Source organism: Centropristis striata, chromosome 18 (assembly GCF_030273125.1).
Source record: "Centropristis striata isolate RG_2023a ecotype Rhode Island chromosome 18, C.striata_1.0, whole genome shotgun sequence".
Taxonomy (NCBI): domain Eukaryota; kingdom Metazoa; phylum Chordata; class Actinopteri; order Perciformes; family Serranidae; genus Centropristis; species Centropristis striata.
In genome coordinates this window covers 25126891-25139271 of record NC_081534.1, presented here as the reverse complement: position 1 = coordinate 25139271, position 12381 = coordinate 25126891, and the positions used below count along the sequence as shown (strand labels likewise).

At 40.2% G+C, this 12381-nt stretch overlaps 1 protein-coding gene across 2 annotated transcripts in view; it reads left to right on the top strand.

Annotated features, from left to right (window-relative positions):
• Positions 1-12381, top strand: part of ryr3 (ryanodine receptor 3) — a 147486-nt gene that overhangs the window by 71013 nt on the left and 64092 nt on the right. For both annotated transcript variants that reach the window (XM_059356626.1, XM_059356625.1), the window contains 8 exons: positions 1087-1249; positions 2884-2970; positions 4033-4259; positions 5592-5804; positions 6684-7293; positions 7859-8059; positions 10790-10892; positions 11174-11308. In XM_059356626.1, the coding sequence (XP_059212609.1) occupies positions 1087-1249; positions 2884-2970; positions 4033-4259; positions 5592-5804; positions 6684-7293; positions 7859-8059; positions 10790-10892; positions 11174-11308 (1739 nt within the window). The remainder of the gene's footprint in view (positions 1-1086; positions 1250-2883; positions 2971-4032; positions 4260-5591; positions 5805-6683; positions 7294-7858; positions 8060-10789; positions 10893-11173; positions 11309-12381) is intronic.

The window sequence follows — 12381 nt, the reverse complement described above, 5'->3', positions numbered from 1 at the left end:
TATTGTTTAAGGGCCAAGGTGTGAATCCTGCTCTGTGCTGAGCCTCTGAGGAAAAACTGAAATGTGCTTTCAGAAAGTATTACCATATGTTTCTGTTTTCATTCATTAAGGGCTGTTAATCGATTAAAAAATAGCTAATTAATTGTACAATTTGTTGTGATTTATTGTAATTAATATTTATATATGTATTTTTTTTAGACCACAGCTTGTCATAAGTATATATCTCTGTAAATTAGAGACGTTTTGGTACCCATAGAACCAATTTTTTGACCCAGAAGGTCATATAAGGAAGTCAATAAGACTTTGGTTGAACTAGGCAGCTTCCAGGTGTGAATGTGATCATTGCATTCCTGAAAAACAATGCATTGCTCTTAGTGTGACCTCACTGAATAAATAAAGCTTTGAAAAAGATATCTCAAAGTAAGAGGCACCCCTTTGGAAATGGCCTCGGGTCTTCAGCAATACACCTGCACAGTGTGAAGTTGATTGGATGCCCAGTTGTTGAAATCGATAGACAGACAAACAGTGATTTTTTTCTTCTTCTTTTTTTTGTCAGATAACACAAACAAAAAACAAAAGTTTTCTGAAAAGTTAGTTGAGGTTAATAATGATTTAAGAGCCCTAACGATAGCAAAGATGCAGGTGTCCTGACAGCATTATACCACTAAAACAGACCATATGTCCTCAACATTGAAATAGTTCCCAGTCAACTCTATTTAAGTAACTGTCACATTTTAGCCAGTATGGTAAACTTTAACTTCTTAATTACCCCTAAGCCTTATCTGGCGTGGTACTGCATGTTCCGTGGAAGAGCCAAAGACATATTGACTCATCTTTTATCATCCCTTTTTCCATCCTCCTTCAGTATTCAGGGGAGTAAATGGGGAAGAGAGCTTCAGTGTGTGACACAATGAATATGAATGAGGCAAGAGCCACAAGTCAACACAGATCGATGAGTCTGGCACATAATGAAAAGAAATTGTGCACAAGTTAGTTATTTATTCAGTCGTCTTTGTCGTCCCGTGGTTGTTCATATTCACATAGATTTCTGCATGCCAAGCTCATTTTCTGCTGTTGTTGCTGCAGCGTCCAGAGGAGTAACTGCTACATGGTGTGTGCAGCGGACGCAGTCGGCCCGGCTTCCTCCAGCCGCTCCAACTCTGACCTGGAGATCGGCTGTCTTATCGACCTGGCTACTGGTCTTGTGTCTTTCACTGCCAACGGCAAGGAGCTGCCCACAACATATCAGGTGAGGATTCTGTGCAGAAGAGTAACACACAAGGACAGTCTGCCTCACAAACTTCAAATGTGCAGTCATTATTTATCTTTCCTGTGGTAAATAAACAGTATTTCTCCTCTGTATTCCCAAGAGCTGGCATACATTTTTTATCGTCCCATCCATCTGGAGAAAACGAGTCGAATGTTGTTGAAATTTGGTTTACTGCTCCTCAGCACTGAGCTTCATAACCATTACAATAAGAGATTTAGAACTTTTGAGTCTTTTTGTTGCAATAAATCTTTGGAAAGTTGGCACTAAGATATATTTGTATTGCCCGCACGCACTCAAAATACTTTTCCTTCTATCGTCCCCTCAGGTAACGTAAACATATTTGCACTGCAGGAAATTAGACCTGCAGAAAGGCACTTCGGAAATTACACAGTTGAATTCTAATCTATTTTCAATAGCAGAGTCTTAACAAAGACAGACATCTGCTCGGTAATCCTCGTCTCGCCTCGCTGATCTCAGGTTTTTAACGATTCATATTGAATACCTGACTAGACCACAAAATGAAGCCTTGAGAAGCTTCTGCCACCTTGTCTTGTTCTCGTCTTTATATCTGTTACCATCTCTCTTCTTTCCAGTCCTCGTTGTAGTCGCAAACTGACATTTTTAAAAGGGAAAGCCTTCTGGGGGAATCAGGAGGCTTTTAACTTGATGAAAAGCTTTCTTGTCCTGTTATGGCTTGAGTTGTTTTTCCCCTCTCTTTGTATTTATCTTTTGTCTTGGATGGCTGTCATCAGTACACTAACTGATGTTCATTCAACCCGGATTTAAAACGACAGCTAATCCATGGGCTTAGAGGTTAAAAGCTGCCTGACATTTGTTGAATTTGCCACCAGAACAGACACTACAAAGACCAGAATGCTGAGCAGCGGATCTGCAACGAGCTGAAATAACAATTTGAAAAAGGACTTGGATCCCACTAAGAGGTTATTTCAGGCCAGATCTCACATCTGTCGTAGTTATTCTGACTAGTTATCCAGACATAGTTGTCCAGAAATGTGAATTCTGGAGGCTTACAGAAGTTTAAGCACTTTATTGCTTCTGATGTCTATGTGTGAGGTTTTTTTGTGTCACAAACAGCTCATGAAGAAACAACTGATAATGACCACTATTGGTATCATTAAACTGCAAATTGACCGCATGTCAATTATGAATAATGACTTACAGGTAGAGACGTCTTGAATAGGAGGCATCTTGACTTAGGGCTTATTAATGTGTGATCACTGTCGCACAGTTTTTAATAGACTTAATGAACTGACAAGATAAGCTTTTAACCTAATAATCAGGGAAAGAACCAGCGCTGATGTGCATAAATAGCTGATATACGTGCCCTTATTCAGATCAATTAAGCCTGTGAGATCCCTTTAATTATGCATAAATTGTTCCGTACCAGAGTGTGCTTGAAAGTGGACCGAGGCCCCCCATTTCAACACGTCTTTGTTCTGTTGTTTGGTCCGCATCAGTGTTTGATTTACAGCTTTCACACCAACCCAAATGAATCAAACTAAGCGAGAAAACACACCTTAGTTGGTGTGAAGTCACCCTTAATTATTAAATTATGTTGATGACTGAGCTTTGTTTTGTTTGTTGTGTTTCAGGTGGAGCCATATACAAAGCTGTTCCCAGCTGTGTTTGCACGCCCCACCAGTGCAAACCTCTTCCAGTTTGAATTCGTCAAGACCAAGGTTTGTCTCTTTTAAAATCTAACAATATGCAATGCCTGATGATATGATGGTAGGATGATGATGATGATGATGATATGTTGTGTAATAGTGGATATTGGTATGCCCAGAACGAAATGTTTTGAACAGTCCCCCTCTCCCTCTACTAGAACCGTAGTACACCTGTGAACCCCATTCACAGTTATTAATAGATCCCTATGATATGTAGAACATTTTTGCATTGGGCTTCTTTCATTTTTTATAAAATCCTTCATCCACAAATAGTTGCACACTGGTCAACAGACCCAGATAGCAGACCAAGTAACTCTGTGACCCATATTGGAAGTTCTTGCTGTCATTAATTATTTAGCTCCGTCTGCACTTAAAATAGCAGCAGCTGAAACTAAACCATGATAAAAATACATATTTACAGGGTTTCCCCTGGATTTTTTTGGCGGTGGTGGAAAACATACATCCACGTGCAGCGTACAGTTTATGCGTGATGCTTTAGAGTTACTGCTTTAGTATATTGATTATTAAATATTGATTAATTAATGATTGTTTTCTGCAGAGGACACACAACGATGCATGAGACGTGTTCATGACCACGCTGGGTGAAAGCTACTTGCTCTGTGCTTTTTGTTCTGACTGTTGAATATGAAAAAGTCCATTATTACTTGTATAATTACTCACCATTCTCTGGGTTGAGTCTCAGACTGACCTTCACTTTCCTCCTGCCCTGCCTCATCTTGCTGCTTGGTTTATTAAGAAGGTGCTAGACTGTAGAAGACACTGAGTGTATTATACTTCTCCATATTGAGTTACTGTCCTCGTCTAGAGATAATATTGCCTTAAAATGCCTGTCACCTCTCTTGATCTTCCTCTGTTCTAGGCCTTTTATATATAACTTTATTACAGCTCGTCATTTATTCCTGCATTATTTTAGACATCAGAGACTAACAACAATGTGTATGTCTTTGTGTATTTTTTTCAATACCACTAGTAGAGGCAAATTATGCCCCACAGTAACCATATAGGACAGGATAATATAATGATAATATTTTTTCTTCTACCTTTTTCTCTTAGGATGCGATGCCGATCTCGTCTGCCATATTTAAGAGCGAGCACAGGAACCCGGTGCCACAGTGCCCGCCACGTGTGGACGTGCAGACTATCGTGGCCGTGCTGTGGAGCCGGATGCCGAACACCTTCCTGCATGTGGAGACGGCTCGGGTCAGCGAGAGGCACGGCTGGGTGGTGCAGTGTCTGGAACCGCTGCAGATGATGGCCGTACATATACCTGAGGAGAACAGGTGTGCAACAAGGATCTTATGTAGGCTTAGAATCAACATCAGCAGTTCCCAAACTTTTTTAGCCGCACACCCCCTTCTATGTCCCAACCAGTTTGACGTACCCCCAATCCCAAAAAACAAAATGCACTAAGCTTTTTATAGCCATATTAAAGGTGGCATGTTTAATCATGCTCAAATGACCAGAACACACATATAATTAAATAATCACCATCACATCAATGCGGTCTCGCATTCGAATTAATCTGAAACACTGTAAAACAGTTTCAATATAATGCAACAAAGTTATGCGCAAGCTTCCACTTTTAAGAGCAAAGAGGATGATGACAGGCTCAGGATCAGAGGCAGAAAGCAGATAAGTCTGGGAAAATGTTTAAAAAAAATGCAGCAAGTTTAAATGAGGGTAGAGCTAACAAACACAACCCCATCATCATAACACAGGTTATAAAAATGGAAGAAGATAACTTCTTCTGCGCTTCATTTTAAGATGAAGTGCATTTTGACTAGCCTGCATTTATTTATGAATTAATATTACAGTTTTGATTTTACATTTTACAAAGGAAATGTTTATTTACACTTCTTTATTGTTTGGGGGGGAAAAAATTTAATTGTGTAATTATCAGATCGCCATTACATTTTTCATCTCGCGCACCCCCTAACGCCAGCTCGCGCACCCCCAGGGGTGCATGCAACCACTCTGGGAATCCCTGATCTACATCATCTACAGGGGAAAACTAAGGTGCTTTGTTATTGTTTTCATTTTGATTGACAAGCAGATTGGATTTGCTTGCACATCACTAATCAAAAGCACTTCATTGAATATCTTGGTAAGCGCCCTATGTAACACTGTGGTAGATTATTAATAGGCTGCAATGGCTGCAAAAGCTGATTTAATTGGTTTTGTTGAAAAAAATGTGTCTGTTTGATGTGTAGGTACCTTTTGAAGCACCATGCTGGGATTTACAGAGTTTGTTTGTTGATATTAGGAGTGGGTGATATGGAAGAAATCCTTTTATCATTAATAGTTACTTTTATGAAAAAGAAAATAAATGTCAAGTCAGCTATGGATAAATATAAAGACAGAAATGTCTATGAAATAACTGACAGATCAAGAAATGTTGTTACGTTGTTGCAAAAGTCAAACTTAAATCCAATACTGGTCACAGTGACCTAATACACCAAGAAACATTAGTAAAGATAGGGACCATAGTGTGCAGGTGGTTTATCATCTCACAGCGTATAATGTAAGATCACCTGGTTTCTTATATAAAACAATGAATGTCTTGTTTTAGTATATACAGCTGCAGTACCCATTTTTTTCCTGCGTTCTTCTAGGTGTTTGGACATCCTTGAGTTATCTGAGCATGAAGACCTGAGAAAGTTCCACTACCACACACTGAAGCTGTACTGTGCCCTCTGCGCCCTGGGAAACACCCGAGTTGCTCACGCTCTCTGCAGCCACTTGGACCAATCACAGTTCCTCTACACCATCGATAATCAGTACCTCTCTGGCATGCTGAGAGAGGGCTTCTACAATGTCCTCATCAGGTGTGGTATTGGCAGTTGCTTTAAATATAATAATCAGTCATAATATTATTTTTGATATTTTTTTATTCCTCTAACTTTCTGCAGTTGGGTTGCAATTGGCTTATTGTCAGTATTTGACTATTACAAGTGTGGAAACTAAAGTGTGAAATATGATCAGTGCTACTGGCAGTGATACAAAGTGAAAGTCTAGTGTTAAGATTTAACAACCTCAACTTCAATGCACAGAACAAAAAAAAGTTGGCAATATTTTTACTCATCAGAGAATCTAACCATGAAGAATGAATGAATTATTACAACATCAACGCCAGCACCATTAACTGTTGAAGTGATGGAGCCGCACACAAGACCACAACGTAAATTTGTCATAGTAAATCTCAATAATGCCTTGCTGTAATGCAGTGTAATTAACTCTCTCTTTTCTTCACATAATGTCAATAAATCCTCAACTTAACCACAGACACATATAATTGGGATAAATCATACACTGTGACTTTCCCTTGCTACTCTCACAACAGTTTGCTTACCTCCATTATTAGTTGAAAAGCAGTTTTAAATGGAGGGTGTTAATATCCCTGTGGGTGTGGAGTTTTGTTTTCAAAGCTGTGATTATGTGTCTGAGAACTCATCGTCTCAGCAGCCAGTCAGGTAATTGCTGACTCACTGGTATTGATCAACAACCCTGTCACCTCCCACAGATATATTATGGTAATTTTGTGCTGTGGGGCTATACAAATCTTACCAATTGCACATTTATACCACTTAGGGAAAGATATTTTTAAACCTAGACCTAGAATACTGATTGTTATTCCCTGATAAGTATAATGGCCAGCGCCTCCAGATGTGAGCGATGATTGAGCCCATTCTTCTCCTCATTGCCAGCATCCATCTTGAGACGGCAAAGGAGGCTCGCCTAATGATGAACAACGAGTTCATCATCCCCGTGACGGACGAGACTCGCTCCATCAAGCTGTTCCCTGATGAGTCAAAGCGGCACTCGCTGCCTGGCGTGGGCCTGAGCACCTCCCTCAAACCTCGGGTCAACTTCTCCGCCGTCGGCATCATCAACACAAAGCGCCACCAGTTTCTCTACAGCCCGCAGATCCCCTTGGGCATCCTGAAAGAGAAAGCCATCAGCATGCTTACTGAGGCGGTGCAGGGCGGAGGCATACACATCCGTGATCCAGTAGGCGGCAGCGTCGAGTACCAGTTCGTTCCCATCCTGAAGCTGATTGGAACACTGTTAGTTATGGGAGTCCTAACCAGTGAGGAGGTGAGACTGATTCTCCTCCTGATTGACCCCAACGTGTTCGGAGACACCAAGGAGGGTGAGGAAGCCAAGGGGGACGAGGCCGCCGTGGCAGGAGAGAAGGAGGAAGTGAGCAAGAACGAGGAGAAGGCTGTGGAGGCGGGGGAGGAGGAGACAAAGGAGGGTAAAGCTCCTGTTAAAGGTCTGCTGGAGAAGTCGCTGCCTGAATCTGTCAAACGCCAGGTAATGAAGATGATCATAAAAACATGCACTTACATTCCAGCAATTTAATGTGAGCTTGGAAATAGTTAATCTTAAGTCCTTCAATTAATATTGACGGTTGTAATTAGAAAAAAATATTCCCCTTGCTATTGCCTTCATCCGATTTGGTCCACTTATTCCTCATTTGTCAGCAGTTTGGGGCTTTTATGATTTATCTCTTACTGAGAAGTGACTGCTTGAGTGCAAAGGAAGGCAGCGGTGGCATATTAATTTTGGTAGCAATGACAAAAGTCCAGAATGTTGTAAACATTCAAACTTAAAGGGATTTTTTTTAAGTGGATCATTATAACAAATAAAAGCAGGGTATACAAGCACACAAATACAGCTGTCACACACTACAGAAGTGGGAGTACACTACCCACTAACTAACAGTTATTAAGCAGAAAACATACAATTTTTTAAAAGATTAATTTTGGGGAAATCTCATTGACCAAAAGCACTATTTTCTCTATCTTAAACCATAGCACTAATACACTATACACATGCTCTTGATGGCATTCTTGCTGAATTATTGTCTTGTTTTCAGATGTGTGAGCTGCTCCACTACTTCTGCGACTGTGAACTGAAGCACCGCATCGAGTCCATCGTCTCCTTCTCTGACAGCTTCGTTTCCAAGCTGCAGTACAACCAGAAGTTCCGCTACAACGAGCTGATGCTGGCGCTCAACATGTCCGCCGCCGTCACCGCCAAGAAGACTAAAGAGTTTCGTTCCCCCCCACATGAGCAGGTACAACACTGCAGTGGACCAAAACACGCATGAGAAAGCGTTTACAATCCTGCTTGAGATGTAATTTATGTTCAAGATGTTTTGAGGTATTATAGTTGAACAAAACCCCAGAATGATCACTTGAGCCTCGGGGTGGAAAAAAAAATCAATAACTTTGACTGGAAAAGATTTAAAGGCAGAAATGAGAGCCCAGGATTTTGTAGTTTTCCGAGTACCTTTTAGTTTGTGGTTGTTCCTTAGCTTTATTTTCAGCAGGTACTCCCAAAGGGCCGTATGGGAGGCTAAATTGAATTTTGAGCAAGTTGACCGTGCAGTGAGAGTAAAGTGGCTGACATTTAAAGTTGCAGCTTGTAGGATTAAGTGGCATCTAGCATCTATTCTACTTAAAGTCTTCTGTACAGCCAGTACAGAAAACAGGTTTATCCATTCTGTGCTGCTGTAGAAACATAGTGATGCAACATGATAGGCTCTGTCGAAGAGAACCTGCTCTCAATGTAGATATGAAGGTTTTCAGGTGACTAATGAAAACACAACTATGAATTCTATATTCCATGTCTGCCACTAGATCCCCCTACACACTGCTACTTCAAGAGAATAAAATTCTTATTAGTCCCAAAATGGGAATTTGCATTATACCGTGTTCAACTGTAGAAGCAGGATAAATCCACTAATATAAAGGTTAGCCTTGAAACTGTTTGCAATGTTTGGTTCAGGTTTTTTTTTTTTTTTTAAACAACAGAATATGTACCAAATGAATCTGCTTCACAAGGGCATAGATGCTGCAAGGAATCTTAAATTAAACCTGCAGACAGAGGAGTTGGTGCTATCTGAACCTTCGGACTAAAATAATCGCCTGAGGGTTTTTCTGCACTAACAACAGATGTTGAAGCAATCGGCCTTTTCCACTTTTGAGAGGTCAGATTCAGGTTTCACTGGGCCCTGTGTGGTCAGTCAGGGGGCAGACTGGACTGTGCAAGCATTACTGTTTATTTGGATCCAAATTAGTATCTCTGATAACAGCTACTCCTCATATCGTCCATAATTGGGATTGAATCATAATAGATATTATTATGAACAACCATTATCTGGGCTGATATTTATTGGTCTAGTTCTACTATTATGTTGTGTGTAAGCACCTTAAATACTATGCAAGGTAAGACAGTTATACAGCACATTTCATGACCAAAGGCAACAAAAAGTGTTTCACAGATTAGACAGGTAAAAACACAGGAAACCTGATTTAAAAAAAACCCCAACAAGAACAAAGAATCAAAAGCACACGGAATAAAAACAACTAATGAAATCGAACAAATCTTTGACCTAAAAGAAAATTAATTAAATCAGTGGTAAAAAAAAATTGTCAGCATTGTCTCAACAAGTCTCGCTTCTGGCAATTTGTTCCACATTTAAGCAGCATTGTTACTAGAGGCAGCTTTCATCTTTAATTTTGATTCTGGGAACATTACACTTCTAGGCATTCAGAAAATGGCTAAACCAACTTGTGTTAAATGTTGGATGTTTAAAACACTTTGTTCAAAGCAATTGATTCCTCAGTTTTCCTTTTTCAAACTCTTTTTGGTTTCCTGCTTTCTACTCTTTTAAAAATATAAAAGCACAGATAGAAGCAGTTGAAATAGTTGTTAAGACCCAGTGATTAAGTGTTGGATCTTGCTCCTTAGTGGCTAACTTTAACACAAACTAAACCGATCTCTCCCTCACGCCACATGCTTTCAGTGTTTTTCAGCCCAGTGTGTAATAACTGCGTCAGCACACTGAAGTGCCAGGGGCTCAGATTTTTGTAGCTAATGAGGAGGCCCCATTTAACATCCATATCTCTTTCAGTGTGTCTCAGAGCCAGAGCGGAGAGGAATAGAGGGGTACAACATTATTCTTCCTGCCCATTAGCCAAAAAGTCCCAGTCGTTTCATTTCTGTTTGTGTTCAGTTCAGTTGCTTTTCTGCCGAGTAGAGTTCTTGCATACAACACGGTTGCGCCTTAAAGAGTGAGCCCAAAGTTAGGATCTGCACGACTGCAAAGCTTTCATGTTCAAAATGTTTAATTGCACTTCCTCTGAGTTGCAAAGCCTTGCAGATAAGCACATCATGTCTAAAGCTACACTCTGATCCCTGGAAAAAAAGTACTGTAGTGGTCAGCAGCAGGTGCAAACTGTAGGCAGCATCCTCCCAAGATTGCTGTATGTTGCTCCCATGGTTTATTAAAAAGCCCTGCCAGAAATAGTCATCAGAATAGTCTAAGCTGGACGCTGCATTTGCTTCGCCAGAGGAAGCAGCTCATGTATATTTAGTCTGTTAGCTTGTGACAGCAAACACAGCAGATTTATAGCTATTTAGAAGAATGTATCGTTAAAGCTATTTCTAAGTCCTGTCATTAAGCATTTCTTTGAAGGTTTTAATTTTCACATTGTCACTAGACTTGATGTAAATGCTGCAGACTATCCCCCTCTGCATTGATCAGACAGATACTATCTGAGCAGCCCATGTTAGCACTCACTGCAGGAGACAGCATGAGTTTCTGCTGTTGAGTTATGACTGAGAATAATAATGGTGCTGTCCTCTCTGTGTGCCATCCTCATTTTATGCATTCTTTCACACACTTGTTTGCTTATTTCTCCCTCCTTCTCCTCATCCCTCCTGCTCTCTAAAACACATTTTATATTCCCTTCCCTGCTCCGTGCCTCCCTCCCGTGTTCTGTTTGTCTGTTTCCTGCAGATCAACATCCTGTTGAATTTCAGTGCAGGGGAGGACTGCCCCTGTCCTGAGGACATCCAGGATGAACTCAACTCCTTCCATGAAGAATTGCGGCTGCACTGTGGTAGAGTCCAACTGCTCATTCAATTCTCTTACAAATATTGTTGATTTTGGTTCATTGATATTAATTAATATTAATTTGTACGTGGCTCAGTAAATATATCTTCTCTAACAAACTTAGTCCTCTTGATCTTTGACTAAAAAGGTGTTTTTGTTTTTGAACTCATCATATGCCATACAACATACTATACTTAGCCTCTTTTGCAACAGAAATCTAGTACCACTAACTTTTTAATAAAATGTTGAATTTCTGAGTGTCTGACAGAAATGCGTTTTCCCTTGCAGGAATTCCTGTGGAGGAGGAAGAAGAAGAGCAAGACACTTCAATTAAAGGCCGTCTCCTCGCTTTACTCTACAAGATCAAAGGCCCGCCTCAGAAGACAGAAGAGGAACCCACAGAGAAGGAACAGGCTGCTCCGAGTAAGGAACTTTCATCTCTGTACTACACAGCTCAGACAGGATTTTAGTTTTCTTGCATGCCATTGTATCAATATCTATACAACGTGTAAAAGTTTGCAAGCCATAACACATTCTGAAATAGTTGTTAGATGTACCACATTTGTAATTAAGAATCAAACTGGTATTGGAAAACCTTAAAATATGTACAGATTTCATCATAAATGATACAGAACATAAAAGCTGCCCAGCTTCTGGTTCAACAAGGTCTTTGCTTCGAGCTGGGGTCAGCCGTTTCACTATTCGTTCTGCTGCCCTTTGCTGAAAGCACGGTTATGTACTGTCAAATAATAGAAGACTAATGGACAGCCACTGCATGACTCTGCTATAAATTTTAATGCTTTACTCAAGCCTCCCACACCTAGCCTGCATTATTGAAAAGCTCCATAAGTGGACAGATGATGTGATTCGAGATGATTCTGGCAGACCTGCATCACCTTTCCTATATCATATTGAGATCATATTGAAGTAGACATATTCAATGATGGAAGAGGAAACAAGCTACTCTTCATCCACTTCATTTTTTAAAGAAAACATGCAAATGTTACATTATGTAATCTGTAAATGTATGCATCTCCGTGTACGATCTGAATGACTGCAACATCAAGCTAACCACTTCATGAAAGCTTTGAATTTAAGTTATTATTCAATATTACACAAGATATTCTCAATAGAATTCACAAAATAGAAGTTTATAAGCTGTAGAAGAACACTGTGGTAAGTCACTTTTATAGGGAGTAGTGCATTACACTAATATAACTAATAAAAAGCTAATAATGTTGTACTTATACTAATATAACTAACAACTAATAATTGTTAACATACCTTCAGATTCAGCTGGCTGGCTAGCTCAAGTTACTCAAGAACTGAGCTAGCCTGGGTATACCCATAATGCTTTGCGCGCTCAATTTCGTTTGGAACTGCAAGGTGGCATGGTGTCCATGGCCGATTCTTAGCCCTGCTTTTGGTATCCAATCACAGAACGGGGAGTGACGGCAAGACGATGACGCGTACTATTCGACAGACGGACGCCTGTA